The 27,239-nt window shown below is 38.0% G+C and overlaps 1 protein-coding gene across 3 annotated transcripts in view; it reads left to right on the top strand.

Annotated features, from left to right (window-relative positions):
• GRID1 (glutamate ionotropic receptor delta type subunit 1) overlaps nt 1–27,239 on the top strand; it is a 593,210-nt gene that overhangs the window by 256,609 nt on the left and 309,362 nt on the right. For all 3 annotated transcript variants that reach the window (XM_062634051.1, XM_062634050.1, XM_062634052.1), the window contains exon 3: nt 22,529–22,813. In XM_062634051.1, the coding sequence (XP_062490035.1) occupies nt 22,529–22,813 (285 nt within the window). The remainder of the gene's footprint in view (nt 1–22,528; nt 22,814–27,239) is intronic.

The raw sequence follows: 27,239 nt of genomic DNA, 5'->3' as shown, positions 1-27,239 counted from the left end.
TACTAAAGGTCATAGAAGAGCATTATGCAAGTCAGTTGACTTTAAAAGGTACATTTACACACAAACACATAAGAAACTATTTTAATATAAAGTCCTGGTTTTATTCCAGTCCAGTGTCTCTTACTCCAGCTTCGATTAGTAGGTCTGTCTCAACTGCTGTAAAATAAATTAGGTCTGAATTTTCATTCTGTGTTCTCAGAGGAGCATGAAATGCAGAGGGTATTATGAAAGTCCAGCAAAGATAATGTGAGCATGAGTGCTTTGTCAGGGGTATGTGAATACTTTTGTGCAAGATATAATTGGTAGATCAAACAGAGCAAAATCAGCACTGTGAATCCTGAGGTGCTCCTCTTCAAAGATGCTGCGGCAAGGCTCTATTTCCATTATTTTCTGCTTGTTTTATCTGATGCTGTGCTTGAGACAAGTGGTTTTAATTGATGGTTATTGGGGCGGTGAAATGAAAACTCTGACCATGAATTCTGCCCTTTTGTTCAGAAAAAAACAAATTTTTTGGTTTTGATCTCCTCTAAGTTCATTTTTGAAAGTGCAGTTGAAGCAGTTAGCATTCTTCAATAATGTATTGGGGTAAAATATTAAGATAGGTGACATGCATATATGTTCACATGCTTTACTGAACTACAATAAATACTCTGAATAGAAAATTCAGTGAAGTCACAATCCAAGTGAAATACAAGATAAAACTTCCTCTAAAAGCAGCAGCAGCACTCTAAAAGTTCATGATGGTATAATAAATCATTCACTGTGTTAAAAGGGTTATCTGTACATCCCGAAAATGTGTTTTCTATTGAAAATGTCTTGTGAGAGTAAAAGAAATGAGTCATAAGGATTCTGATGCTGACAGTAAGCTGTACATGGTAATTTCTTGCATCTCAGCCACTAGAAGGAACCTCATTTTCAGTTTTAAGAGGTAAATCCTATGTGTGACATGAATAAAGAGAGATTTGTACTGGGGAGGAATAATATCCCCTTCCATCTCAGCTTAATAATGAGGTGAAAGCCTTATTGAAGAGTTTTGTACATATTTTTGTACAAAAACGTGATGTATTTCTAAGGCATTTTTAGCCCATGAATTCCAGAGCAGTGGAAAACTGATTTGATACTGAGTCTTTCCTTTTTTGTGATAGGGTGGTGAGGCACTGGAATGGGTTGCCCAGGGAAGTTGTGAATGCTCCTTCCCTGGCAGTGTTCAAGGCCAGGTTGGACAGAGCCTTGGGTGACATGGTTTAGTGTGACATGTTGCTGCCCATGTCATGGGAGTTGGAACTTGATGATCTTAAGGTCCTTTCCAACCCTAACTATTCTATGATTGTATGGTTCTATGAGCGTTTTCCCAGGAAATTATGTAGGCTTCTAGGGTGGATGATGTGTCTCTATTGAATCTTGAATTCCATAATATTTTGCAAGATTTGTTGATGGAGGAAACCAATGCAATATAAATACTGCATTGACTCTGCATCAGAAATACGTAAGACTTAGCCAGACCTCCTGCTCTACTTTGCATTTGTGAGATATGTGCCACTTATGAACTTTCCTGTGCTGTGCATTCAGTGCACTGTAGAACAGAAGAAAAACAATTGGCTTCATGACCTAGCTCACATAAAATGACCTACCTCACATACCAGAAGCTGACGTAGCTGTAAGATGCATCATGTAGACAAAATGTAGACCTTTCACAGGTCTGCATTGGTTCTGCTTTTCATGACTTTCCAGAAATGGCAAGATTTGGTGCTACTAAGTCTTTAAAAATGTAAAGTAGCTTCATAATCAGCTCACTATTCTTTTAGTTTTTTTTTTTTCTCATCTTTTCAGGGGACTGGAACGAGGTATTTTGCTGCAATACCACAAACGTAAGTTCATTAAAATAGGACTGCTGCAGTGCCTTTTAGATCTTACAAAAGAGCTTGTGGCTTTTGCTGAATCAACAACACAATTTCCCAAAGCAATACCCAGTTAAATACATGGTTATAAAACAATGTGAACTTCACCAAGGGGAGAAGAATTGGCTGTAAAGTCAACATTTATTTTCAGAATGTTCAGACAATACTATTGTAGGTCAGTGGGTTATCACTGAAAGGACAACTCTATACAGATAATTAGAAAAATGCACAATTATATGATTAAGAAATTATAAAGACTTTAAATCCTCATGCTTCAGCACAAAACCTGAATGAATATGACAATATTCTGAAGAATATTCTTGTATGTGAGTTTGGTTTATGTATGTCTGGAAAAGATTTTGCAAGCTTTAATAAGATTCATGTGGTATTGGTGACATATAGGGAAAAGACCCTGGCCTAGCCAAGGGTCTAGACAAGCCTAACTAGCTAATATGATAGATTTAGTATTGTATTTACCTTCAGCAAAGGTTTTGCTTACACAGGGAATGCAAAACTGAACCCTGACAGAAGAACAATTAGAGGATAACAAAGTCCACAAAAGTTTTATCTCAAAAGAATCTTCATCCTTAATTTATCTTTCAGTAAAACTGTGATGAATGACTGCAAAAATATATTAAATCATAATTTGTAGTAGAAGAGAGCAGATCCTGTACTGCACAAGAAATATATGGACAGTTATTTACATTAAGAATAGTTTCTAGGAATTCAGATTTCTGGTAATTTGCTTCTTATAATATCTGCACTGTTTTGCTTTCAGTAGCCAAAATTAATAATATATAATACTCTATTGTGCAGCATCTGAAATGTCATGACATGTATGGATTTCTTTTCATGCTGTGTTAACCACTCAAACAGAACACAATTGTCTGCTTCATGTAAGTACTCCAGGAAAACACAAAGAAAAGAAATAAACAAAATGACTACACAAAGGGAATCGGACATCGCTGTCTGTTGTCTGTGTAAATTACCCATAGGACTGCTTTCTGTCTGTGTGCAGAGATCAAAAATAAAGTTTCCTGGCTAAATCAAATTGATGCTGTAGGTAACAAAAGTTCATGTGGGTAACAGAAGTTTTTTCTGTCCTGATTTGTGTAAGTAGCTTAAAATGCTGGGCTTATTGTAGCACTGCTGTGCTCTAAAAACAAACATTGGCATTATTGGTGGAGTGCCTGCCATAGACTTTGAGGTAGGGTTTCTGAGCAACGGAGGCTGGGAATTGTGTTTGTCAGATTCGGTCACCATTTTAGCTGGCTCATGCCCAATGTGTAGGAGGGAGTCAGGCAATGATTTATGCTGGAGGCTATGTATAGCTTGCCCTTGAGATCTCAGACTCTTCATAGCAAAGAACTGAAGCAAGAGGTTGCCAGGTGGTGCTAACCCCAAACTACCTTTATAGAGGCCAGTCGGTTGCCAAAATTTTCTAGGTTGCAGACCCTTGAGAAAAGGGACTGTTGTGTGTAGCATGTAGTCTGTATAAAGTATGAGGTATGAGGACTGGTTAGCTAGCTGCAGCTGAGACCCACAGAATCTTCTGGCTGTTTGGGGATGATATCAAGTGTAAGCCAGTAACCAGCGGGCTCCACCTGAGTTCTGCCTGATTCATGAAGTGGGGAGGGGAGGAATGGGAAAGCTCGGCAGGGATAGGTGAGTGATCAAAAGTCAAATGGCCTGGTAAACTCACCTGGCAATTTGGCAAGGATTGTCAGAGCCTGTGACAGCCCCTGGCTGACCCACTGCGAACCTGCACCCCTGTTCTTAGCACCCCAGGGAGAAAGAACCTGGACATCAGCCCGCAAGGAATACAAGGTGCTCTGACAAGTGCACCTGTTCTAGGAGTTCTGTCAGAGTTTAGTCTACTGTATGGGCTTGTTAAAAATTTGCACGCAAGGGATTTACCTCTTACTGCATCAACAGATGCTATATGTATGTGTTAGGTGGAAAAACTACTGTATGTGCACTTGATGAGTTACTGTTGTCCCAAATAACACCTAGAAGAAAGCCTCTAGGTGAGTGCAGAGGAGGTGTTTAGTAATACTGATTTGCTTTGGAAAGAAGGGAAATGTGCTGTATACAGTCCTCACTGAAAATCAACATCATGTGTGCACGATCTCTTTTCCTTGGAGGCTTCAGAACATAAGCCACTGAACAACTGTTACTCACTTTTTCATTTGTGCTGCTCAGTGGTGATCCATGTGAGTGGGCTGCTGAAGTGGACAGGTACCAAAGAGATTTCAACTGTAGCATAACACTAATCAGTTGAAAGTTCAAATTCCAGCTGGTACATCGTACTTCAGCTGTGTCCTGCTGGTTTTCAGTTTCAGAATCAAAGCAAAATTAGGTATTTATATTTTCTTTTTGCAAGAATTTAGTTTGTAAAATGAAAAATTTAAAAAGGGAAAAAAGTCACTACCTGGATTGAAATTTCAAGGTTAGATTTAAAATAAAATTTGTGTAATCTTTGTTTAAAAATTTTCACATGTTCTTCACATGAAACTTCTTGTGGTTGATCTTTTGCTTTGTAGTTTTATGACTTCAGTAAGGGTCAGTGGGCAGAAACATGGAACTTCAAAATACTTATTCTTTTTGTATCATATTTGCTTTTCTGTGCATTAGCACGTTGTGTGGCACAAAGAGACTATCTAGCTGCTTATCTCATATGGGCCTTTATGTGCACCTGATGTGCCCGTTGTCACTAGAAGTTTGTGTTGGCTTCTGAGGCTTAGTGCAGTCCAGTTGGCTGGGTTATGGACATCTTGTTCCAAATGTTCAGAAGGGTATATTCACTCAATATGAAAATTGTCTTTCAATTAATACAAAACAGAAACAAGGCTAACTGATAATATTGTTAGAAAATGCTGCTTTTTGTTTTGCACTTCTGTATGTTCTAAAATCAGTCTATAAATTCAGTGTTATCTATATTAATAGCTTATCAGTTGTTCATGTATCTGAAGTATTATTCTAATATTTGGTTAATGAGTTTTCTTCTTCCAGAGTGCATCTTGTCAGGGAAAAGATGGATATGATGCAAGATGTATGTGATTTTCTGTATCACAAGTGACTTGGTCAGTTTGAAGTCTTCGGACTTGTTGAACATAAGCTCCTACCAACTTCATGCTCTGCTGCCAACTTGAACATAAATGAACAATGGATGTTGAAAAATATTTTGCCAAAAGTATGATCTAGTTGTCATTCTTGAAGGAGCTAATGAAGACTTTGTATTAGGAATCTACACATCCTTTAAGTAACTTGTACCATCTTTCTATTTTGCAATCTTTCTGACAGTTTAGTTGATGTATTTGGTGATTGCTCACAAAAACCTTTTTCATCCATTTTGATGTTCAAAGAAGCTTAACTCCTAAGAGTTACTGAAAAGTTCTGGTCAGCACAGCTACTCAAGTGTGTAGGTAATCTGGAAAAAAATAAAAATGATAGGCACTCCTCCCACTTAGAATCCCCTTTTTTCCCCACTGGAACAGGTGCACCACAGCTCAGTCTCCTGCGTGCAGAGAAGTGCAAGGGGGTTGGAAAAGTCTTTGAGAAAATAAAATGTTGCATTTCATTACATTGCATAGAAATGTCTCTTAGACTGAAAGGGACTTGGAATGGAAGCAGGGGAAAGTGGTTTTCCCCGATTGTCCAGGTTTCCTGTCATGAAGTGGGTTTAAATGTGCTTGACTCTCCTGCTGGCAGGATCCAGTCATGCAGCTGACTTGTAACATGCTGTGCCTTGTAGTCACCAAGACAGCAGTGTGTTCTTACAGTGGATGTTTGCCTTAGTTTCCAGTGTCTACACTTTGGTATATGTCAGTCACCCTGCACTAGGAGAGGGCTGTGAGGGAGCTGCATTTTATATATGCTGCTGTTCCACCTAGATGTAATGTGTAAAGTATAGCAGGGTGTAAATTTCCCTCAAACCTTAAGCTTGCTTCAGGACTGGGCTTCATTAATGTCCTCCATTGGTACTGTGGCCAAGGATACTGTATTATGTGTTGGGCTGTACAGCTGAGGAACCCTGCTCTTGGTGGAAAAAAATAACTTTTGTAGAACTGAGAAATACTTATTGGTTAGTATATATACACATAAGACTGATTTCCATGGAATTTCAAAGAGTAGTAAACGTGCAGGTTCACTGTCTACCAGACAGTTGGTCCCAAGATGTTAATTTGGCCTGTATAAAACTGTTCTTGTCATCTAACAATGGAGTGCTTCTCTTGACAGAAAACCTCCCTGAGAAATCAGCTGACATGTCATGTCCAGGAGGTAGTTCTTCTGGTTGCACAAAATAGTTTCATCCTGGGAGTGAATAAATTCCATTTAATTTCAAAGAAGTTCCTTACTCAGATGAATCGGGTTCAAAAGCCAAGTGGCTTATAGTACCAGATGTATAATAAATACTGTAGAAAATGCTCAAGCTCCCTATGGAACTCACTTTAGGGGATATGGTAGGGGTGAGTTAATATTTGCTTTCTAAAGTGTGTATTAGCACAACTGTGCACTTGCATTGCTGAAGAACCTGTCTGTGAAAATTTTAGGAGCTTTCTAAGACAAGACACTAGCTAGATCTAGCTAAAACTTCAGTTGTCCTAGCCCTAGCTTTAAAACATAATTTGAGAGAAGATAAATGATCTGTGACAAAGGTTGAAAGGGACAACAATATTAAAAGGCATTTAGATAAGCTGCTTAACATGCAAGCCTATCGTGATAATTCAGATTGGTGATGAAAAGAGTCTGAATGTACCATTTCTGCTACCAGAGAGAAAAAGAATTTTCTGGCTGCATTACTCAGTGCAAACCCTTAACATACCTGATGAGAGAAAAAAGAAAGAGGAAAAACAAACTGTAGATCTTTCCTGAACATGAGGGAGTTCTGTAGTGGTGAATGATTTACCTCATGGGGAAACTGCATCTGCTGTGCTATTAAGTTCATATGAAAAATGTTATGTGTGAATCATTTTATTTTGAAAGTTTCTTCAGAATTGGCTTACTTACAGTGTGTGATTTCTTTCCAAGGTCATGAACTTTGTAAAAAGTTATACAGCGGCTGAAAGTCCAATTTAAAAATGGGTATTCTCCCTTCCTCTTGTCTCTTATTTTTGAAAGAATTTTTTAGTGGTAATATAAAAGCAGCAATGGAAAGATCCATGAACACCTGGGACTGTGGAAGGCTCTTGAAACAAAGGTTGGTTATGGTTATGATAAAAACCCCAACAGTTTATAAAAAACAAATCATATTAAGGCAGGAAGCTGAGTGTATTAGTATTTTCAAAGTATTTCTTGTGTTTGCATCTTCTTCAAAAGCTGTGGTATTTACTTCTACTGCTAATGATCCTTGAATGCAAAATTTATATCGCAATCTAGTGCTCATGAAGTTGGATCTTTGAGAAGGACCTATTATAAATAAAATGTGACTGTTGAACAGCTAATAGTAACCACTGAGTCTGCAGAACCAGGCTACAGTGTTTGAGATCTCATAAATTGCATCTTCATGATGTGTTTGGAAAGCTAACCTCAGAAGGTAGTGTGTCACTTGTTGGAGAGATTTGGGAAACGTTAAAAGCCCACAGTGCCAGCTGTGTAGCTTATTAGAAATCAGAAGTGAGATTCTAGAGGGGAAAGTCCTGAGCATTGATTTCCTCCATCCTTTCACCTTATGGTCAAGATATTTTATTAAAACTACTCAGTGATTATTAGAAAAGAATAAAAGGTACAAAGAATGTGACAATTTGGCTGGCGTATATAGTATGTGTTCTGGATGGGACAGTGATTTTATAAAGATGATGTACAATAAAAGAAAAAATGTCAGAGCAAGTATAACAATCATGCAATGATAACTAAAAAGAAAAACAAACCTCAAAAAAAATCAACAAGCTTATTCCTGCTGGGAATATAACATAGTAATTGTCAGTATGTCTAGGCTCTAAAACTGACGTTGTGTTGTTTATGTTGCCCTGTTGTAACTTGATTTTTAGTGGTCCTAGAATTTGAGTGCTGCTCTCAGTAAAATTCTCTAATGCTTGAGACAGTGTGGGAATCACAAGAAGGCTGTAGCTGCTGTGACTTTCTAACATTTGGCTTCTGAATTTTTTTACTTGGCTAATGTGTCTTGAGCATGTGACTATAATATATGTTCTCAGGAAATATGTACGACCTAATAATGAACATATACTGAGAGACATAGTAAAAGCGCTTAGGGAGAAGCTTGTGACAAACAAACAAAATTTCTCATTGGTACTGGTAGTTCTGATTAGAAAATAACTTTTCTAATAAGTCATTTATTATTTTGTAACTGGCAAAAATTGTTATTTGAAAGGAGGATCCTTCACTGACCTGCTCCTTCTGCTTCTGTATTTAGAATGCATCTTTTCATTTTCTTAACCAATATCTCTGCAAGCCCAGGTTGGAAATTGGTGCTAGTTGCTTTGGTATGAGGTCCGTCTTGTCAGTTTAAGCATTTTTGTTCAATCTATAACTCTCCACACAAGTAATGGTTACTGGTGTTACAATGCCCTATAGAAACAGATTTAGGAAGATGGGATACTGGATTTCCTTAGCAAGCATTACTTGTCCTTTTACATGTGATAATGCCTTAGTAACTGTTTATTCCTCAGGATCAGTTCCTCTGACCACACAGCATATGGGTAGCTCTCTTTGGCTTCCGTCGATTCATTCAAATACTGTGTCAGGAGAATAGGAACAAAATTATTTTTGTTTTAGTCTGTGACTAAGAAAGTTACCTGGAGGTTTTATACAGAAACCAGTTGTATGTCCAGTTAGTAACATAGCCTAAGCAGCACCTAATCAGGAGTGAAATAACATATTAATGTATAGGTAATGTTGTGGGGCTCAAGTTATCCTTTATTATCTGCTTTGACATTTTTCTGGTATGTAGGTAATGAAATCAGATGTAGTTGAAGGAATTGTGTAACAGCTGACAGAAGACCCTTTAGGTGAAACAGTATCTTTCAATGGAAGGTCAAGTATTTAAGAGAAGATCCTTTATAGGTGGTTTCTTCTGGATTAGCCAGTTTAGGCTTGCTTAGTGATGAAATATTTTTTTGGCTCTCTTCCATCATGTGGTCTATAATCTTGTTTTATAATCTAATTTAATGATTAGTTTCATATCAAGTTTATACAACTTGATATCTTATTTGCCTGAAATTATTCAATAAAATGTGTAAGCATTACAATTAATTACAGGTCGTTGAAAATATAATACTTTAAGTTAATAGTGGCATCAGTTGTCATCCTTTTATTAATAAAGCATTTAAATTCTTAGCACCATTTTAAGATGTATTTTGTGTAATTGTAATGAGGGCGAAGAAGGAAAAAATACAGAGGACAGAAAGCCCAAAGTGAGGTTTAGGTGGTCTAATCAGTAATAGATATCATTTAAGGCAGATTAGGAGATCAGTGGAATAAAATACTAGTACATAATTATTTTTGTTCAATGAAGTACTGTATAAAGCTGACTTTTTCCATATAGATTTAATATACCTGGCACTTTAGCAAGTAATTTTGAGGCTTATATACATACATATAAAAAAAGTAAATTTTGCTTTGAATAGCTCACTGAAACCTGAATTACATTAACAAGATTCCTTCACAGCTCTGATACGGGTGCTTAAAAAAAAAATAAAATTATGTGATTTCCTAGAACCCAGTAACTAGCTGAACAACAGAAAAGTAAAAATCTTGTACTAAAAATAAATATATATATATATGAGGTTACTGCAGCACTCCAGGATACGTTGTTAGTTTTCATATTGGTGTCTTCTTTAGAGTGATTTTCTTGTATAGAGAAAGCTTAGTTGCAAGGTGTAATTAGGAAAATTTTTTAAACAATTTTTATAATAGGAGAGTAAAGAAATATTCTGCGTTTGTGTTGGTATGAGGTAAACCTGGTTGTCCACAGTGTAACACCCGTTAAACCGCGGAGATGGAGGTTGTGATGGTTAAAAAAACTCAACAACCAAATGTACAAAGGTATATGTATATAAAAAAGTGTAGTTCAAAATAGGGGCAACTTTCAAGAGGTCAGATTTCATTTAAGCATAAAATGAACAGGCTTGGTCTTCAAGCAGCCTCTGGGTAGGAAGTGCATAAATATTAAGACTTCGTGAAAATCTGTCCTAAGGTTCACAGTAGGAACTATCAGGTGTTAAACACATTTGAACAAATGGCTAATTCCATGTATTCAGATGGAAACTCTTGAAAATTTGTGGGTTTTGAAGCTTTTCCCTGATTGGGCTCATGCAGAGCTGAAGGGGAGAGAAAAATTCAGAGTAAGACTCCAATAATTTGTAGTAGCTTTATTAAGTGTTAAAAAAGTTATGCGTGGTGTCTGAACTTACCCTAGAGCAACTGCTAAAAGTAAAACTGGAGAAAGCAGATTTGTAATATTTTAATGCTGCCCATTTTGTAGCACTGGATGGTCATGGGGATTTGAGATCTGTAAGCAAAGTGTTTTTTATGTAAGGAATACTGATGCTGAGTGAGGACAGTATCTTTTTCTTAGTATTGAACAAAATTAATTTTGGCATCCATTATGTTTTCATGGGTGAGGAAAGAAGAAAGTGTTCCTTTTGATGTAGATTTTAGAAAATGAAATATCAGTTTTAGATTGTTGGTAGGCTTGGGATATTTGCATAATCCTTGAATGCAATTGTAAGTACTTGAAACACTGCAGAGATCTTTCAGTAGGTTGACCCCTAAAACTTGTCAATAAATATATGCTATAAATATGTACTGAGTCACAGCTAGATTCATAAACACTACAAGTCTTTCAGCAGTTGGCATAAACAAATGAATGTTGTTTGGATAAACTGCCTCCTTCACCATGGGCGTGCTTCCCCAGCTATATGGATCGATTTCTGATGTCTCATCTGCCTTACATAATATTGCTGTCCATGGCTAGAAGTAACAGCTATTGGAAGGGGGAAATCATAGATGGGAGCATAAGGATGAGTTTTAGGGCTTTTGTGAATTTACCTTGAGTCTCGTAACACTTAGCTTCGCATAACATAGCAGCCCTGATAGTATTATATGTATCCTGTATGCTGTCTGTCAAGTCTCCTGCTTAAAGTTTAAGTCCGAGGATGTGAAATGCTCCTTTGGAGTGGTGTTTGAATTTGGTGTTTTCAAGTTGGTGTCTTACTGAGGCATAATGGCAAGTTGGTTATGGAAAAGAGATAATGTGTCAGTGTTTTGGTTTGCGTAAAACTTCTAGGTGAGTAGGAGCAGTGACACATGCTCCTAATGTGCTGGGTTAAAAACTGAATACAGAAATACCTTGTAGTTCAGAAGCAGTGTCATGATTCTTAGGCTGACGTTCATTCTCCTGCTTCCAGCATAACGCATGACACAGAGAACAATTTCAGGAGGGGAGGCCACCCCTGCTTAAAATTTCTATTGTCAGTTTTTGTGCATATGTATCATTGCTGCTAATTAGACAGGCAAGCAGGGCTAACATGTTCCTTGCTTGTCAATACTGCTCCAAATACAAGTGAGTTTCTCAGTGCCAAAGAAGTAGGAAGTTTTATCAGCTTGTCTGGAGTTGCTGTGTTTGACTGCTTTTTGTAAATGGTAGGAGAGTGTTTTCCTATTGTGTATGCCAGAGCTGAGCCTGAACCATGCTGATGTTAAAATAACACTGTTTACGTGTAAGTTAGGCCCAAAAGAGTCAACAAAGTCGAGCATCCCTGCAGAATGCTAATGAAGGTATGAAAAAAATTACTTCTGTATCATTATGATTTATAATAAAGCACAGGTGAAAGAAGCAGAGGGTGAGAAAGTACAGTTTGTTCTGTGTGGAAGGGTGAAAGAAAACTTAATTACTGAATAACTTGCTAAGAATGGAAATAAAATAAGCCGTTGCTTATGTCCCTTGAATAATTGAGATGGCTTGCAGTTAATTCTACTGCAGAACTAGTGTTGGAGGGGGAAGAGATAAAAAAAGTCCAAGCTGGTTCAGTTCCATCTACTGCCTTAAAACAGTACTGATGCCATTGTCATTAATGTGTAGCTCTGTAAAAACATGCTCTATTCAAAATTAACAGAAATGCTTATTCACATTTTTAAACATTATGCCAAGCTATAATTCCAGGAGAAAACCATTACTAATGGAATTATTTTTTTTTTTTTTGTTGAGAAAACAGAAGTACAGTTATTCTGGAGAATTTCTGTACTTTCAAGGTGCTATTTAGCTGCTTTAAGGATTATTATTATTATTATTAATTCAGAAAAAGCAGAACATGTTTAAATCCCATGATGTTTCAGATCTTTAGCTACTCACATGGCTAAATTGTTTAAAAACTGTTTAAATCATGTTTTTAATACATACATTATGCAGTCTTTCCTTTTTTGGTCTTCCAAATCTACCCAACTGCAAAGCCCATAGCAAAATCAGCTCTAAAGCAGATTATTAGCTATGAAGCTGTTTCTGCTGTCAGAGGCTGTTTACATTCTTTGGAGGAGCTAGAGAGCGGTATCAGATCTGTCTTTTGTAAAAATAAGGCCATCTCTTATCTGTCACTAGCGCTCTCAATGAATGCACTTTTATCAGTGGAGTATGCCTGTTACTGACTTCGTGGTGGTAGCTGTTTCACACGGAGTAGTGTGTTCAATGAAGATTAACCCCAAAACTTCACTTGGAAAACAGCTGGTGCCTTTGTTAACCACTTGATGGCATCACTCAGTTGTATGGAAACTAAACTGCTTTGATAGTAGAGCAGTTTTACTTGTGCACTTGGTGTGAGAGGACTGTCATTTTTTTATTTTACACAATTAAAGACTGAAGAAAGCTATTAATACACTCCCATAATTTATGTGAAAGCCCCATATCTAATGTTGATAACTGTTTTCCTTCTCTATGGTGTATTGCTTACTATTTTGATATCATTTCTTCATCTGCATAAGCTTGAACAGAAGAGTTCTATCTTGCTCCTCTTCCTGCTTAGTTTTTCAAGGATGGCAGCTGCTGGTTTATTGGGTTGATACTGACACAAAGAACATTGTTATGCACTGAAATGTTTTTTTTTGCTTTGCTTTAAACCTCTAATAGTTGCAGTCAGTATGCATTCTAGAGAAAGAATTTATTCAATTGTGATTGTTCACTGTAGGTCCTATAAAATACGAATGTTTTGCTGCCTTCATACCAAGACTAAGTGATCTGTCTGTGTGTGTGCAAGCCAACAGTGACAGCTTACTGAAAATGCTGAACCAAGGGGGTAATGAAGGAATCGAGGCACAGGTATTTAGAGGTAAAGAACAGTTCTGGTAATATCAGGTGACCTCTGACAGTTGCACATACTGAGAATTGGCCCACAAGGCATCAGGTAGTAAACATCAGGTAGTAAAGCATATAGTTGAAAACAAGTTGAAGATCAAAATACTGCTTCTCCTATGCAGCCAGTGTCAACGAGCAGTAGCGAGGTGCACTTTTAGAGCTCTGAACAAGCAGGAGTGACACACAGGAGAGAGTCAGCTCCTGACCCCAAAAGAGGTTAACAGGCAGTATGGGCAAAGCAGCACAAGAAAGGAGAAATATCACCAGTGTGCTTCTGTTCTTCAAGTAATAGCGTGTTTCTGGAGGAAAAAAAATAGGAAAAACACATATTAAACCCCATTCATTTTTTATTCCTTCCTTTATTCATCCTTCTTGTTTAGCTTAGGCTTCTGTATGGTAAAAACCATACAAAGGCAGCCCAAGAATGGGGGGAGGATCTTCTGCGAACGTTTCAACATCGCATGCTTTCTTTAGTTTTTGAGGCGTTTTCAGATGCTGCTTTGTCAGGGATATTGTGATACAGTGATTGCATGTACACTTATATATGCACGCTAACGTGTGTACATACGTTTTTTCTTGAATGTATGTAGTAGTTTTCTGGAATCTTTTCCTCATAACTGATGGCCTACTGAAATAACCATCATTATCTTAGAAAATGTAAGTGATGATGTGTGTCTAGTTTTTGGATTACAAATTAAGCTGGCCTACTGAGAATTTTACTTAAGTTGGAGACTGAAGAATCCTGCTATAGGACTTTATAATATATAATGAGTTTTTCTAAAAGAAAAAGAACATGTTTAACAAATGAGTTGCCAGTATTATTTCAGTTGCTAAGGTTCAGTTGCTAAGAAAAAAACCCCTAAGATAATAGAATCTTGTGTTTTGTAAGAAAAAAAGGAGATAATGAAGGATGGAGAAAGAAGTCAGAAACAGGCTAAATGGTAATTATTCAGGTTTTTAAGACAATGAAATAATTTAGTGTAATGTTTTTGGTTGGAAGTTATCAGGATACATAAGTAGACAAAACCCACCCATGGAGGGCTCACAGTGACACTTCCACTGCTGGCAAACGTTACGTTTCCACCATAGCTGCAGTTAAAAAAAAGAGCCTGACACAAATCAGCAATGTGCTTTTCTAGTTTACATGGAATTAGTGGTAGTGTGTGCCTTGTGGGCAGTGTCTTCCCCATGTGTATATACTAATGATCCTGCTGCAGGTTGGCTTTTATATTTTTTTTTTATCTTTGGCACTGCTTTGCCTTTCTGTTGAGATCATGGTTCTTTTGTTTTAAGTTTATATCGTGTTTCTGTGAAGTCCCACAAGAATGTTTTCTATCTGACAAACTCCAGGCTTGTTCTGTCCTTTTTGGTTCTCAAACTGGTTATTTGTTTATTTATTTATTGCAAGAGTTTCTGCACTGTTAATCAGTGGATGTGTTTGTATTTTGAAGGCGAGGCTGGTCATGGGTGCTCTCCAAGGCTCTTCTCACAGTGCCTTATTATATATGGGGAATACTTTCATGATTTGAAATTTTCATCTCTGGCAGAAGACTTGGCATCACATTTGGGTTCTAAATGCTAGCAAGTGGGGAACACAATTGCCATCAGGAGCTGTGGTAATGCAATGTCAGACTCCTGTGGCTTCCAAAACCATCATATCAAGGGCTCTGGGATCTGAGAATGCCTGTATCCTCATCCCAGATACAGAAGAAAAGCTGTTGAAATAAAAGGGAGGAACTACTTAGTGTTCTCAAATTTTATATCCCAAAACCATACACTCCTAAGTTGGAGTAGTTAGGGGTTTTGGTTGGTTTGATTTTTGCATAAAACCACAGTGGACTAATTGTGAAGTTGCTTTCCTTTGTAAGATGCATTTTGTTTTGATTGAAGGTTTGTGTAATGGAGTAAGAAATATTCATCTTCACTTACTATAAGTTGATAGAGCAATAAAAGTGCTACATTAAAGATTTTTGTTATCTATATTTGTTATCTTTTTATTAAAAGTTACTCTGTGACAAGTATCTATAGCTTTATGTAGGGTTTTCATAATAAAAATAATAAATCAGTTATTTGAAGAATAATAGTGTAAGTACAGAACACAAAGGTAAGTAAAAGCCTACAGAAAGGGAACACAGAAAAATGCATTTATTGCTGAGTATCCAAAAGAAGGGCAATTGCATAGCACATTACATACCAATGATGCAAATTCATTATGAATTGCCTTTCTCTGTTAATAAAAGTAGCTGAAGAGTAAGCAAACATCATGAAATGCAAAGTAAGAAAAAAACGTATTCTTTGGGAAACTCCATTTAGTGAAGCATCAGTTTGAGCGAGCGCTTAGATGACTAAGCTTGATGTTGTTCTTAATTCACCAGTAGCAGGAGTGAATCTTTTTATATATTAATATTTTTAATAGGAGCATTGTCAGTGGTATTAGCAAGAGTATTTGATAATTTTGTCTGCCTGATGGACTGGTTTTGCACAAAACCATTTAAATTTTAAAGGCCTTTTAAGGCTTAAGGAGAATTAAAATGTTGATAGCTAATAGGCTTTTGCTGTTTTTCTGTGTGACTGAATTACCTGTAGGTTTCTGCTCCAAGTTCATAGAGGTTTCCCATGTACTACAGTAGAAACATTTGGGTTTTCCTTAGATATGTGTAAAAATGTTCACTTCTCTGGTTTGTGTTACTTTGGTTTAAGCTGAAGCAATTGTATCATCATCCTCTTGATGTCCAAATATTGCTTGGTGCGCTGCAGTTTTCTTCCTTGTATCATCATCCTTTCTATCTCATCTCAGGGCTCCAGACAACCCTCCCAGAAGGAATTTTTCCATTTAATTTAAGAATACCTCTATGGATGTGTTTCCCACAGACCTTACGTCTTGATTAAAGATACAGTTTATCAGCTTTCTGAACTGTTACATTTTTATCTCTTAACTCTTTGCTATTCTAGTGTTCGATCCAAAACTTCTCTGTGTAACTGTTTATATATAAGCTGGCTAATGAACAAAATTGCTGATTAAATTTTGTACACATAAATAATACAATAGATAGTTTCTTCTGTGTGTGTTTGTGTATAGTGCATGATATTCTGCTTGTGTTTGTTCGGGCGGTTAGTAGATTTGCGAACTATGCACTTTCAGCAGAATAAATTACTGGCCTTGATAATCTCATGCAATACTGGGATTTAGGTTCCCCAAATAGATCCCATTCTGCCTTCATGCCCCCTGAACTTGCTACTTTCTCTGGAATTTGATGTTTTAATGATAAAATGATTTTTCCCTGCTGGTTTTCAAAGATAAACAATGTGAAAAATTAGTTTTCTGCTAGATTGACTGAGACAATGATAGTAAGGCAAGCATGAAGTCCCTCATCTTATCTCAGCAGGATGATAGCTTTGAAACCTAATTACAAACATTTAAGTGCCAACTTTGTTAATAATTTCATTGCAGAGTACTACACCAGAAACATCAGGTATATGCAGTATGGCTGGATTTCCATTCTCTTGCCAGATCTGCAGTTCTCTTCCTTCATTTGAAAATCTTTCTGAGCAAAAAAGCAACAACCTCTCAATTTTCAAATATGACATTTTAAAAAAATTCAAGTTATTTGTGATTAAGATGATTCTTCATTTACAGTGCTTTAAAGACCTCCTAAGGGTTAGTCAAAATGAAAAAGAAGAAAAAAAAAAGTAAAAATGAACAATTTGCAGAGGACTTATCAAATGTAATCAGATGGTGTCCAAAGTGGGTAGGACCAGCTATAGTGATACAGAGGAGTGAGAGACAGAAAGGCATTGAAGTTTGAAGAGGTAGTATGAATGCCGGTAGGTGGATATATTGTTGCATCTGAAATTACAGTGGCAGCTGGTCTATTGATAATTGTGGGAACAAAGGAAAAAAGTTTCTGCCCTTTTGTGAATAATATGAAACCACTGAAAGGTAGACTAAAAGATGGTCATGTTGTCACATTGCTAGGCTTAAGATAACAAATTTCTTTTGGATTAATTTGATTCCCTGCAGTTTGGAGTGAGAGGGATTTCATTAGAGAGATCTGAGGAATGTAAATATCCCAATGAAGATAGTGCTAAATCAGGCCTTTGCCATCTACATCTGTCCTCAGAAATAGGATGGCAATACACGAGGCAATGGTAGAAAAGCAAGACCTTAAATGTGATTGTAGTAAAGCAGAATTCTTGCATCATCTCATGTGCCAAGAAGAGGTCCACTGATTAAAGAGGTCGTATGTGTAATGAGCAGTCTGAAAAATAATAGCTGCTCTTCTAGGCTTAAGTGAGGTCTTAATGGGACATGACTACAGTTAGAGATGTGGGTAACAGAGTGAGAGAAAAGTTTTAGTGTGTATTCTATGTTGTAGGAGTCAAGTAAAACAAATAGGAAAATTAGGGAAGCAATGCATCCAGAGGGACCTTGACATGCTTGTGAGGTGGGCTGATGCCAAATTTATGAAGTTTAACCATGACAAGTGCAAGGTCCTACACCTGGGTCGGAGCAATCCAGGCACAGCTACAGGTTGGGCAGAGAAGAGATTCAGAGCAGCCCTGTGGAGAAGGACTTGGGGGTGTTGGTCAATGAGAAAATGAACATGAGTCAGCTTCTGTGTGCGCTTGCAGCCCAGAAAGCCAACCATATCCTGGGCTGCATCAAAAGGAGTGTGACCAGCAGTTCGAAGGAGGTGATCCTGCCCCTCTATTCTGCTCTCATGGACCTCACTTGGAGTATTGTGTGCAGTTCTGGTGTCCTCAACATAAAAAGGACATGGAACTGTTGGAACAAGTCCAGAGAAGGGCCACGAGGATGATCAGGGGACTGGAGCACCTCCCCGTATGAAGATAGGCTGAGAAAGTTGGGGCTGTTCAGCCTGGAGAAGAGAAGGCTGCGTGGAGACCTCATAGCAGCCTTCCAGTATCTGAAGGGGGCCTACAAGGATGCTTGGGGAGGGACTCTTCATTAGGGACTGTAGTGATAGGACAAGGGGTAACAGGTTAAAACTTAAATATGGGAAGTTTAGATTGGCTATAAGTAAGCAGTTCTTTACTGTGAGGGTGGTGAGGTACTGGAATGGGTTTCCCAAAGAAGTTGTGAATGCTCCATCCCTGGCGGTGTCCAAGGCTGGATTGAACAGAACCTTGGGTGACATGGTTTTGTATGAGGTGTCCCTCCCTGTGGCAGGGGGGTTAGAGCTACATGATCTTAAGGTCCTTTTCTACTCTTAACTATTTTATGATTCTATGCCCAGAATATATTAACCTGTGTTACTTCTGCCATCGTCATTACAGAGCTGACAGGGAAAAGCTAAATGGAAAAAAAACCCAGACCAAGGCAATAGAAGGAGAAGAGAGCAGTGTCCTGTGAAACTGTGTAAGGGAAATAACAGTTCAAGATGTAAAATGTCAAGGAGATGTGGAAATGGGAGTTTCTGAAAGTGGCCTTAAAAGGGTTAGGTCAGGAGAGATACTTCACTGAAGGAACTAAAAACTGGATTAATAATTTGGGAAACTTCAGTGAAATCCAAGTATAATCTTGGGAGATGGTCTGTTATTGAAGGCCAACGTTGATGAACAACCGCCATGATGCAATTTAATCTGCTCAAGTAGATGAAGGCAGATTTATTCTTTAGGTATGGCAATGTTCATGTTTTCATCATAACAGGCACATTTCTTACATTTCTACATCTATGTAGGATGTTTGTATCTTCTTAAAGTGAAGCCTGATGGTAATGAAAGCATTCAGTACAGTAAGCTAGTAACTATTGCTGTTCACATAGAAAGGTAATCAGGAGGCAGGATTGCTAGAATGTTGTATCTTTTTATCTGTGGAACAAATACTTCACAAACTTTGTTTCTTGAAACTTGTCTGTGTAAGTATATCTCCAGGACAAATAAATATGAAAGCAGCTTAGTTATAACAAATGTGAAATTTTTATAACTACAACTATAGTAATTAATGATCACTAAAGATCTCAAGGTGCTTTGATTCTGCTTTCACTTATGTTAGTTGACGTGGAGCAAGGCACTTCATATCTCTGTATTTCAGTTTTAAGGAAATCAAGATGGGGACTAAATTAACATGCCAAAATTGAAGGTTCTTTTGAGTGCTTATGAAGCTGCAACTAACATACAGAATTAGTCACATAGGCAGGGGTGCTAGATAGTTGCTTAAAATGCATAGCCAGTATGAAATAAAACAGAAAATTACACATATTTTCTCATGTCAAAGTTTTGTATGCAAGAAAGTACAGATATGAGGGGGTAATCCTAAAAAAAATTATCACTGGAGTTTTCTTCTGGGATTGTATAATCCTTGATCATTCCTTCCTAAGAAACTAAAAGATGTCATAAGAATTAATGACTTTTTAACAGACTGGAGTCTGTTATGTAGCTGTTCACATCTGTGTAACTAATTTAGAAAGTAATACTGTTGTTCTTTATGTTCCAAAAGCTTATTCGCACCCTTCAGTGTAGTACATGTGGAGAGGTTGAACTTCTGGGAATCCACTGTATTTTTATGTAGTGGAAGAATTCAATTAGAAATATGATATTCTGTTTCATATTCTGTAATTTAAAGAAAGCAATTTGGAAAATATGAAACCTTTTTTGCTTAGTCATATTAGTTTTTTTACTGCTTAATATATTATCTCAAAACAGAAAGGTGCAAGGAGATAATGTTTACTGTGTAGTGTATCCTTTCAGGCAGAACATAATCAAACTACAAAATACCAGGATGTAGAAGCGGGTTGACTAAATCTTCATTGTAACCCATGGACAAAAGCTACAAAACACTGCAGAAATGCCTCAACCAAACCAGTCTTTCCTGAGATATTTCATCTGTGTTTGGTTGGGCTGTGCTGGGAGATAAGGGGCGCCTATTTGCTGTGGTCTGTCAAACCTCTGGTCATTTTGCTGCTAATAAACAAGCAGCTTTTGATTAGTTTCAACTGCTGAATGCAGTTCTCTCTTGTTACACAACTGGTGATCAGATCTGTATTCCACAAATAAGTGACTCTGAATGCAGCCTCCCATCAGAAAGGGTTTTGCTTTTTCTCTCCTTCTGTCTGCTTTGCAAGTAAATTATTCCTTCTATAGACCCATGTAGCCTGCTTCTCTCACCCTCAGTGACAGCAAAGCTCACTGGTTGGTGATCTCTGCAGGGGCTTATAGCTCAGCTCTGCTGTTCTCTCCCTCTGTTCCCACTTCTCTGTTCCCTCCCCTACTGTGTCTAAATAAATTACCTGTATGACATGTTCAGTTTTCTCTGACAAGAAGCCTGGGAAATCAAATCTGTTCCCGAACCTGGGTCTCCCATTTGGCAAATGCAATGCCTCCCTGCTGTTAAATCAGGTCAGCTCTCAGGAAAAACAAAGAACAATTTCATATAACTATAATCAGCACAGGGTAAATTTAGATAATGCAACTGACATATGTTTATTGTAAAGATCAACAAGGAAATAATTCTAAAAGTACTTCATCTTCCTCTGTTGCATTAGGGTACATGTTGAATGTTCTATACATAGAGAAGATCAAACATTTTCTTTCTGTTATCTCATATCAAAGTGAAATATATTTATTTTCTGTGTGGTCTAAGAAGTTATTTGGTGAAGTGGTTCATTGGTTGCATTAGAAACAGTTTAATGTATTTAATTATGGTGGCTTTATGTAGTTAATATTAACTGATAATTAACTGTTAAGTACAATTAATTATATAGAATCATAGAATAGTTAGGGTTGGAAAGGATAATAAAATATATATTATTTATTCATAACCCATCCTGTCCCTTTGAAATGTTGGCCTCTGGAAGTGGAGATATACTGTTTAGAGAAGGAAAACCAAATCTTTTCAGTTCGTGTTCATTTTTCTACTTTTCTGCTTAGTCCCTTTCCACTGGAGACCAGCAAGTCAGTAACAGGGTGGCAGCACCTCTGTCCTGCATTATCAGAACTGTTATGTGCCCCGGCAGTCACACAGCACATGCTGTCCATGGGCAGCCTGCTGTCTTGCGTGCTGAGGCAGTCACCTTGCATGGGAGAAGCACCAATGTGGGCAGCCTTCCCTCTCCGTCTAGAAAATGCATTTCCAGCCCTCAGCTATTCTGCATGTCCTGGAGTGGCTCTGAATTATGCACTGTTATTTTGTTTATCCACTGTTAGCAAGCTGAATTAAACTTCAGGAGGATTGTGGAGCATCTCCATACCTGTTTGGGACAGAAGCATCTCCAGACCTTCTGTCTGGCTTTATTAGGATGGGCCTCTGTCCTGGGGGAGCAGAGTGGCTGGCTTCCTTTGGGCAAGCTGTGCACATGCAGGTATGTTTAGGGGCTGAAACAGCTACTGAAACCTTGAGCTTACCCCCATCGCTCTTCAAAGAGAGGAGTAGGAAGTGCCAAATGCTTCTGGGGGACCCTCAGGGCTGGTGCAGTGCTAACTTATGAGCGCTCACTGTGCTGAGCTCCCAGGGGCCAACTTTGCTGCTGTTCATTCAAGAGGACTAGTGAAAACAGGAATCAACAGCTGCCTTAGTCTTACACAGTCTTACCACCACCACTGACTAAATAGCTGCTGAATTATAGCTGGGGGCCTTGGCTGGAAACGTTTTCCAGCCCCAGCTGAATATTAGCTTGTCTTACTTTGGGGAGTCCTGAGAGTCCTGTTTCAAACTCAACTAACACTTCCTTCTCAAAAGAAAATGGGCTCAAATGTATATGCTGTATTTTTAAATAGTACGTGCTTTTCTAGATCTTTTTGAAGACAGCTACAGTGTTGTTAATAATTGTTTAGTCATTCGTGAGTTACCTTTGTTCTAACAAGTACCTTTGTTGTTTCTCCATTACTCTGAGATGTACAGTGAATGTTTTTTCATCAATTAAAAAAATGCTTCAAAACTCTATTGTCTAAGACAAATCCTTGAAACAAAAGAAATTGCTTTTTATTGTCCAAAGTCTTAATCCAGTGTGCACAAGAAAGATTAAGAAGCAGAAGCAGTGAAGTGGGTTTTAAAAGACGAGCTCAGTTCCTGCTTCCCCCAGGAATGGCCTGAAGCAAGGGCTATAATCTCTGTCCACACTGCCTCCTGTCTGAAGAAATGACAGCAGTAATGTTACATGTCCTCTGTCTTATCAATACAGATTGCAGATACTGTCTCCTTCCGTAAAGGTACAGGACCTGACTCTGAAAGGCTTCAGCTGATACTGTGATAGAAATAATTTCAGCTCTGTGCTAATTGCCTGTCTTGTTCCCTTCTTAGCATCTAAGTTTGTAAAAGGAATTGTTGAGCTTGTTCTAACCCTCCTTTATTTCTTGTCTTCTCCAGCCTGTGATCTGATGACTCTGGGGATCTTAGCCTTAGTGACATCCACTGGTTGTGCCTCGGCCAATGCCCTGCAGTCCCTGACAGATGCCATGCACATTCCACACCTTTTTGTACAGCGCAACACAGGAGGCTCCCCACGCACAGCCTGCCACCTGAACCCCAGCCTGGAGGAGGAGGAGTACACTCTGGCTGCCCGACCGCCGGTCCGCCTCAATGACGTTATGCTGAAACTGGTCACTGAGCTGCGGTGGCAGAAATTCATAGTATTTTATGACAGTGATTATGGTAAGTAAAGTGGAGAATTTCAGATGCTGTTAAATCGGTTTCTTCTTAACGGGGACATGGGGAGGAAAATATAGTGGAAGAGGTGGGATATAGCTTTCTGGGTTCTTCATTGACAAAAGGGAAAGCGTTTCAAGTGGATGCAGGTCTTTGGTTTGAAGGAAAGGTTGCTGTGAAAACTAGTTCTCAGGCAAGCAGCAAAGTTGCTTAGCAACACCTACCAAGACAGCTGAAGTTTGAATCATCTCACACTTTTTCAGTAAAATATTAATGAAGTGTTGACATTGATTGGCAGGGGTCACAGCTGTGCAAGGAAGTTCAACATGGCCTCTACCCATTCCCAGAAAACACTTTCTATCAAAGCTGAGTACCATTCTCTTTAAAAATTAATTTTCATAATAACTATTTACAGTTTCTTTTTTCACATGCTTCCTCACACTGTTCTCCATTTGGGCTAAATTTCACAGTGGTATACTTCCTGGCATTAAACCAAAGGTAGAGTTAATATTTTCCCTATATCTAAGGCATTTCCTTCAGCAAAATTTTTACTTTGGGGTGGAACTTGAGGAAAAGGAGTTTCTGCCCAAGCAAATTATGATGGGTGTAAAAAATGAATGGAAAAAATCTTTCATTGTGCCAAGCTCTTACAGTGAAAGAGAATTGTGTGTATAATTTCATTTTTATTTCACCCCTTCCACCAGCTCAACTGATATGAACACTGTTCCATAGATGTAATTCTGTTGTATTCTCAGGACTCGCATCTTAGGGTGTAGGATCTACAATAGATGTAAGGTAAAAAGATGTAATGGGGAAAATAAATGTTCTACAGTATATTTTAAGACCCTGCAGACACTTTTGGTTTAAAATGTGATGAGTAGCTTTTGGTGTTGGTGACTTATTATGAACAGAATACAAAGAAAGGAGACTAGGTTAAATTGCAGTTGGAAAAATAATCTTACGTGTATCTGTGCATGTAGTTTGGATCTTGTATCTAGTCTTCCACAATTGCAAAAGATTCATATTTGCATTCATCTCCTATAATGATAGATTTTCAGTGGTGAATCAGAGAGAAATAACATCTTTGGTTTTGAGGTTTGGCTACTCCTGGTTAAAAAAAAACCAAACAACTCAAACAACAAAACCCAACCAACTGAACAACAACAACAACAAAAAAACGGACTCCTAAGCTTGGAGGAGTTCTGAAAGTCTTAGGTACAGCTTTCTATTCTCAGTTGTTAGAGATGTCACTGCTGTTTCTTCAACAGGTGGACCAAGCATGATGAGGGTGATTTTAAGTGGGAAATCAACTGAAACTGTAGCATCCTTTAATTCTATAGAATTATTTTATGCATGAGAAGGCTGCCGTGATGCCTTCTCAGTCAAAAATCTAGCAAGCGAGCAAATAAACTGCCATGTAATTACTGTCCTATGTAATGCTTGACCAGTGAATGATTTGAAAGCAAAAAACACAAGCTATGTGGTAGGTATTCTTTTGGTGGCCTTCTGATAGCACTAAGAAAGTTGTTAAGTAGCAGAGGATTGGGTTTAAAAAGTTAAAATTATTCTAAAAGTTATTTCCAAGAATGAAAAAAAAGAAAAAGATCTTAAATGGATGCTTTACAACCATTCTTTTTATAGTTACTGTTGTTTTCAGCCTGCTGATTTGTAGCCTTAAACTTCCAGAACTGTTTGAGTTAGGGATCTTTCAACCTCTGTGTTGGGAATCCTAGCCCTGGTAATACCCCAGATGTTCTATGTATAAACTCCTGTTTACCCATTTTCCTTGGTAGCAAACCTGGTTACTGAACTGTGGTATCACCAATTCCAGCAGTGCATCTGTGTCTTTGCCTTTTTCTGCAAAGAGTTAACATCTCAGTACCAAATCCTGAAACCCTTAATTCAAATACCGTGTAAAGTCAGTTATGATCAAATTTATCTTTTCCATTTAACACAGACTGACCTTCAGTCCACATCAGTAAGACACTAAAAGGGGATGGAAAATTGCCACAGGTGTTCTGTTCCTTCCAGCTGAGAGTGCATTGTGTACTGCAGCTGCCTAAGTACTGTTTCCTTTCTTCCTCTTGGATGTGACAACCATCTTATACCCATTCCAATAGATGGATTTTTTTTTTTTTTTCATAAGAATTTGGTGTGAGGATTTTCTGTAATGAAACCAACTGAACCTTGCAAACTCTGGGTAGGCATTGGTGAAGAAGGGATAAATAATCTAGGTCCCAGGAGATTGCATGCTGAGCTCAAGAACAGCAGCCTGGCTCCCAGGGCATGCCCATTGCCCTCGTTATCTAGCTTCAGCAGAACCATGCTTACACATTTCCAGTCATAAAGAAGCAGTTAATTTAAAGAATACATGTTTGTGATTGCAGAGGGTTTCCAGCCCTGAGCTTCTGTTGTTTGCTGTAATAAATGGTCCTTCTTTACCTGCTGTCTGGATATATTTATCTGGAAAATATACTATTTCCTTGAGTAATGTTCTAATTTCTCCATCTGCTGATCTCTTAAAAACCAGCCAATACCTTAGTGTCCTCCTTGTGGATACTGTCAAGTTTTCTAAAAACAAAATAAACAAGGCACAATTTAAAGAAATCCCATGTTTATAGTAGTGCTGTTTTAAACTGGAACCAAAAATTGTTCACCTCAGGAATTGCTTGTCCCTTAGCAGACACGCATTTTTGGATTATAATTGCCGGACTGGCTAAACTAAGGAAAAGTAACAGACTTGGCAATTAAAAATACAGAGCAGTCACTGAACAGCCTTACAAGCCCCTGAATCGTCAATGCATAAAATAGTTAGGGTTGGAATGGATCTTAAAGGTCATCTAGTTCCAACCCCCCTGCCATGGGCAGGAACAGTGAATATTATGCTTATGATAAAATATACATTGTTTTACACTCCTAACACTTACTTTACAGAAAGAAATCTGTATGCACAACTTCAGTGAAAGAATATGGTCCTTTCCAGTAAAATATCTCAAATTCTGCAACAAGAAATTGAGAGGTTTTGCAGGAAAGTTGCTGAAGTTTTAAAGAAAACAATTGCTAACTGGAAATGGTAGAAACAGGGTAAAAGCTGTGGTGTTCCACCTAATGTGAAACCAGCTTTTAGATTGTGTCACTTGTGGTAAAGAAATACATAACTGCAAGGATGAGTGATAGCTTGGTTCTGGAGAAGTGACCTTTCAAAGACCTCAGACTTAATTTTTACAGTATTCAGACTCTTTTCGATTATATGCTGTTGCACTGAGCAGTACCAGTGGGGGAAAGTTCAGTTGACACATAACCGTATAGTTCTGTATTTGCATAAGAAAAGAAAAGGGTTGATGTCATACTGCATCTTCCTGACTCAACCCTTGTTTTGCTGTTTCTCTCACGGTTTGTGCGTAATTTCAGAGGATGTGTGGAAATTTATTCCACTTGATATATAAAAGGAGCTTTCTACTAATGAGACTGCTGCCTGATACAAAAATGATGACTAGGCACTATAGCAATTCAAGTCATAGATAAGTCTCCTGCCTTGCTGATGTGTTGCAGAGCTGATGGAGCTCAAGGCCAGAATGAGACAGTCTGATCCCTCTTTCTGTCACTGCCATGCCATACCATCTTGAGAAGCCTCTCTAGCCCCTGTATATGCTTGCTTTTCCCATGTATGAAATGGAAAGTAAAACATTCCTCCCAGTGTGACTGACCTGGTGTTTGAAATTTCTGTAGAAATTCTTTAGACAGCAGAATTAAGTGGCACAGTCAGGAATATGGCAATAACAGTAAGCGCCCAAGGGACCACGGTCATGATAGATACATTATTTTACTTTAAATGTCGTTATAAAAATGCCATGCTCAATTGTGGTATCTGACACTAATTTTCTGGGGAAAACACCAAGTTGATTCTATGTTTGTCAGTGGCTGTCAGATGGTGCTCTGTGGAACTAGGTCTACTAACCCGTTAAAGAACCTGCAACGGAAATTAGATCTGTGTCATCCTAATCATCATCATTTTTGTCATCCAAATTGATTTCTCTTCAGTTGTTCTGATGTGTTATGAATTGCTACAGGAGCATCTTTTGTGCCTCTACATACATTGCATCAGTGTGTAAGGGTCTGCTGGGAAGTGTAAAGTTTTATTTTGCTGACCTCTTGGATGTAGAAGCATCAGTAATCACATTTTCTGACACAAAAATTGGTAGCATGACAAGTTTTGTAAATAATCTTACCAAGCTCTAAAGTTAGTATATGTTAAAAGCAGTGGGTGCTGCCCACAGTAAGATACAGTTGGGTAATAAACAGTTGAAAGTGTGCTTCTAGGGTGGGTAAATAAACCGGTGTACGGTTAGAGGAAAGATTTGAGAAGGATTTTGGAGGCTGGATGTGAAAGTGAAAACAGTGATGAATACTAACTCATATTTTTGAAAGCAAA

This window comes from Pezoporus occidentalis, unplaced genomic scaffold (genome assembly GCF_034315485.1).
Source record: "Pezoporus occidentalis ecotype Australia unplaced genomic scaffold, CSIRO_AGI_Poc_V1 ctg41, whole genome shotgun sequence".
NCBI classification, from domain to species: Eukaryota; Metazoa; Chordata; class Aves; order Psittaciformes; family Psittacidae; genus Pezoporus; species Pezoporus occidentalis.
Note: the sequence above shows the minus strand (reverse complement) of the source record. Positions and strands in the feature narration are given on the sequence as shown.